This window comes from Convolutriloba macropyga, chromosome 4 (assembly GCF_964194025.1).
Source record: "Convolutriloba macropyga chromosome 4, txConMacr16.3, whole genome shotgun sequence".
Lineage (NCBI taxonomy): Eukaryota > Metazoa > Xenacoelomorpha > Acoela > Convolutidae > Convolutriloba > Convolutriloba macropyga.
In genome coordinates this window covers 61,174,117-61,179,211 of record NC_134471.1, presented here as the reverse complement: position 1 = coordinate 61,179,211, position 5,095 = coordinate 61,174,117, and the positions used below count along the sequence as shown (strand labels likewise).

The 5,095-nt window shown below is 35.2% G+C and overlaps 1 protein-coding gene across 1 annotated transcript in view; it reads left to right on the top strand.

Moving 5' to 3' along the window:
• Positions 1 to 4,125, top strand: part of LOC142338125 (clathrin heavy chain 1-like) — a 35,273-nt gene extending 31,148 nt beyond the window's left edge. Inside the window, exons 12-13 of the mRNA XM_075387760.1 lie at positions 598 to 747; positions 3,635 to 4,125. Coding sequence (XP_075243875.1) covers positions 598 to 747; positions 3,635 to 3,871 — 387 coding nt within the window. The 3' untranslated portion in view covers positions 3,872 to 4,125. The remainder of the gene's footprint in view (positions 1 to 597; positions 748 to 3,634) is intronic.
• Positions 4,126 to 5,095: the final 970 nt, after the last annotated feature.

The following is a 5,095-nucleotide window of genomic DNA, read 5'->3' as shown; positions in this document are numbered from 1 at the left end:
AACTTTATCTTTTTTTGAATTTTAATGAATCCAATACTGAGCTTTCAATTTAATTTGAAAAATAACCGAAAAATTTTATGTCACAGCTTTTTTTAATGGAAATTTTGTAACCACAAAACGGACCATAACAATTTTTTATGGCGTTTTATAGTAAGCAAGGCACCACAAAATAATGTACAGACTTTTGAAATTTCATGCACAGAAACGTTGTTTCGGAACTACAGGGGGTCTTTTGTACTGTTCGTCAGCCAAACTCAAAATTTTTTAATGATCGTTGCATGTTTAGTAAGTTTCCATAAAATTCATATATGGCCTTTTATGATTGGTTAGTTTCTTTTATGGTGGTCAACCAGGGATGGCTTTCTTTTTGTAACTATAATTTTTTACGTGGTAAAGAATGGCCCAAAAATGGTAGCATAAATGGTGCCATAGAATAAATACCTGAAATATAGTATTATTTTGAATTTCTCTGTAGCTGTAGGAATAGCTTAAGCGATTGGGATTAGCGTTAACATTTTTGATCATGTTCGCGAACGGATTATTGGAAGCAATGATTGGCTAAATCGAGAATGTCTCATATAAAATTGTGTTATGTAGGAAGTGTTTGACCCCTTCCTCTACTCTGTGAACAAATACTCTCTCCTCGAGATAGAGTTGGATGGCAATCCTCTGAACTGTGTCTGTGAGATGGTATGGATACCTCGACTCCTCATCAACCAACAAAACTATGGACTTTCACCCGATAATGTGAGTTTTTCTTCAATCTGGTACCCAAATAGTGCCCTCCTTCTCCACCCCCCCCCCCCCCCCTGGTGAACGCAAACTAAGCCGAAGTAATAAAATAAACCGACATCAAAGCGTGTCCTGCCCCCCCCCCGCTCAGAGTAAATACTTCACTCAAAGTATGAATTCAGTTTTCAATTTTGACTAATTCATGGACTGATTCGTGTCAATTTTTGAGCCAATTTTATGCTTTACAAATGAGCATCAAATGTGATTATAATTTTCTAATACTTTGAATAATTCTGAGTAGAAAACCATTTGGGAAATCTATCCCGAAAATATATGCCATGATAACATACTTGTTATCATGGCATATGTTTTCGGGATAGATCAACATTAGCACTTGTGGGACTCCCACAACGGATTTCATTAGATAAGAAACATAAGTGGGACAACCATTTATGCTGCTGGTCCGTACTATATATACTTAAATGACGGGGTTATTCGCGGGACTGCATGTACAGTTTGAGAGTTCAAACCCTAGTTCTAATTTTGGTATATAGTTAACTGTTAAACAAAGTTAAATGCAAAAGTGAAATACATATATGTCAAACGGCATCAAAATAAACCGAACGTGAGGGGATAGAGTTATTCTAACTAGCGAGTTGAATAAAGTTAAGATAGCACAAGTTTAATTAGTCTGAGATACTGTTGTACCTTAGATGAAAACTAAGAAATGTTAGATAGTGATATTGAACTTATCTCAAATCCAATTTGATGCAAAGTTCTGAATGTTTTTTTACTGAGATTCTTGGTTAAGAACTTGTCACGACAGATAATAAGTTAAGATTTTATCTCAAAAAGATCGAATTTCAGCAAAGAGGAACAGTCCGGGAGTGTAGTCAATTCTGCAGTTGTCAGGGACGAAAGATTGTTGGGTACCAAAAAATCTTAAATTATTAATGGCTGAAAAGTGTCGATGTTTAGAGCGTAAGCTCCTTTTCTACTTGCAAACACGTGGTCTCTAAGTTCCTACGGGGTAGAGATAAAGATGTCGACAGTGGTATCAAAACTTATTTGGTATGCTCATGGTGGCTTGATCTTATCGCGTCACGTCAAGATGGTATTCTCTGTTCAAGTTTGTGTTCTTAAAATAGTAATTAATCAAAACTACTCAGTAATTTGTTCACAATATATAAATGATTTAGTTGTTCGTGCCATTATTGTGCTTCACAAACTTTTTGAAGTTTTTTAATCTAATAGCATTGAATCATCATGGTCATGTTACTGATTGTGGTGCCCTTGAGTACACTGCTTTTTACTTTTTGATTAACTTCCTCCAACTGTTTCTGCTTTGAACAGTTGCGGATAGTTTTGTTCATTGTGTAACATCTTGGTTTGCTGAATTTACGGTTTTTTCACACTGAGCAGGGCTCGCCTGAGACAATTTTTCTATTTGATTCACATTTTCCTGATAAAAAATTTGAATAATTTTAAAGCAATTTTGAACTTTTGAATAAGTATTCTCATTGTTTTAAGAAACATGTCCCATACTTTTTTGTATCTCACATCACTTAAAAAACTTCCATCCTCAACAAGTGCACCTCAATGCAATAAACTTATCAACCGCAAATTTCACAAAAAAAGAGAAAATTATCAGAATGTCAGACTGATTTCCGGCAATAGTTCTGCCAAGAGATGTCAGACTGATTTCAAAGATGGTTATACAACTTTTCAGTTTTCAGCAAGATCTTATTAAATGTTTGAAAGTTGTATTACAGTAGATAGAAATGTATTTTATGTATTATTTTTTATACTGATCAATCAAAAACATGGAATTATGTATTCAGTAACAAACAGCTGATACTCCGACTTATTCCATTAGTATTTTATAGACTTTTTTGCTATGTGCTGCTATCTGACGCCGGTATCTCTCCTTAGCATCTCTGACGCCGGTATCTCTCCTTATAAGAAACCATACTTCTTTGCTCTTCCATGAGGCTGTAAAAAGAGCCTTTTTTTGTTCGTTCTAATAACTTTTCACTGATTACTACAACATTTTTTATACCAGTGCACTTTCTCCATATTGCTCGACAAGAACAAGTAAATCAAAACCTCTGTTGAGTTCCTGTATGGATTTTTAATTGGAGGCTATTATTTCGGATGTACCAGAACTTCAAAGAGACTGATTTTCATGCATCTGGTAATATTTTTAAAATTTATGTTATCACTGTCAATATTTGGTTCTAAAAATAGATGTATGTTTCGAGCTGGGTAAAAATCGCTGGATATTGTTCTTTTGTGCGTTGATCCAGTCCTTTGTGGGGTACCTTTCATTACAAAGAAATATTTTTGCATTTTCGTACTGTCATTTGAATAATTTTTGAGTTTTTCTCAAATGTCATTGTTTGTATCCATATGACTACATGAAAGTGCAGAGACTATGTGAACGTATGTGGGACCTCCTGTGCATCAAATAAAATGATGGCAAGCATATTGTCACACCCTTAAACGTGCTATAACTAGTGGTCGCACTCTCCTCTTTTGCTTAACTTTACAAACAATATGGACTAAAGGACAATAAATCCCAGCATATGAATACGTGATAAGTTGTTTGATGCTACTGGGTGAAATTGATTATTGAAATTTTATTCAACGTGACCCTAATTGCTTTGTGAGTTCAGCTTTTGGCCCAAAATAAGTTGATATGTGATTTCATGACATGAACCAATATGAAAACCGCTCTCAAAGGACGGCTTCTAATGTACCAACAATAATTTCCGGGGTTTTTTTTGGTTTTTATCTGAAACAATCAACTGATACACAATAGGAATATCTTTTTTAGCTCAAAAACTCGGCATAGCAATGCCGGTTTTTTTGAATGAAGTGGTGATGGGTGAAGCTGTTTCAGGTGACAATATCTGGCACCTGCGTCAAACCAGCTGCTCTTTACGAAGTCAAATTGTCAGACCTGAAGGAGACCGACATCACCTGCGAATATCCAACCGAATCCCCTCCCGACAATGGCAGTTCCGCGGGCAGGAGCGCAGCCATCGTCTTGGGTCTCATCTTGTCTCTGGTTGTGGTTGCATCCCTTGTTTACTTTGTTTACAACCGATATTTCAAGAATACATACCTGAGTGTGTAAATGAATATTGTCAAATAGAATTGCCAAACACAATAACACCAAACCAACGAAACGAAACATCTCTGACTTATGTCTTAACTTGACCTTTAATTCCTGTCATTTTGTTTTTTATGCAGGCGATACAGTTGTCACTCTAAAAGTTGAAAGAGAACCATTTATTGGATGAGAAAATTAAAACAGAGAAATTTTGTTAAAATGTTTTGATGTAATGATCTATTTAATAAAGTTTCATCACATAAAAGTTTCATCACTTTTGTCATTTCTTTTCCAATCCAGTCAATCAGTACATTGTCATCAGCAGCAGCATCTTAACCAAATGAGAGATATTTGGCCCAATTATTTGCCATCTGAAGATCATCGTTAACAATAGGTAAACTGGGATGCAGACTTATTGTCATTACTGGCGTCTAAAATGATAAAGAAAGTCAAAAAGTTATCCCATTATGTCTACAAAATGAAAGCATTACGAGTCATTTGACCGCAAGCAAATGCCCCAAGCCGTAGATAACCCTTAAAAATTTGTGAAATCTACTGCACAAACCGGCTGGCCGTTTTGTGCAGTTTTTGTAAAATTGGATCTAATATATTATCCAGTCAAGATCAGACTAAGAAAACCGGACAATTTCTGGTCAAGGCAGTTTTAGAAAAGACTGTACCTATAATAATCGCAATTTTTTAATGGACTCGGTAAGAGTAAGGCATAGCTAGTTAATTTTTTTTGGAATCCAAGATGTCCTTTACCAGTTAATATTTGCTCCAACAGATAATCTGATACGTGTTTATGCATTATTCTCTCAAAAATTGTTTGAAAATTTGTGATTTATTTTATTCACAGTTTATAACATTTAGCGGTTTTTGAATATAGGCTCAACTTTTACAATTTTAAACTTGTTGGGAAAATAACAAAGTGTCTTGTGGTCATTAATGGTTTTCTTAAATTCAGCTGGTTCCAGTAAAACTATTTAGGTAGCTAATTACGCTAATCAATTTGGACAGTGCACTGTAATCAATTGAAAAACCCCAGGCGATGGAGCAATTTTCGACTTTCAATCCGCTTTCTCAATCATCTTAGAATCCTCAAGCCAAATCTTCACCAAAACAATTATGTAGGACCGACGCTGATTTCAACGCAAAATTATGTAAGATCTATGCGAAATTCAGCGCAAAAGTAGGTAAGATCTTCGTATAAAAACGCAAAATTATGTAAAATTGGCGTTGAATGCG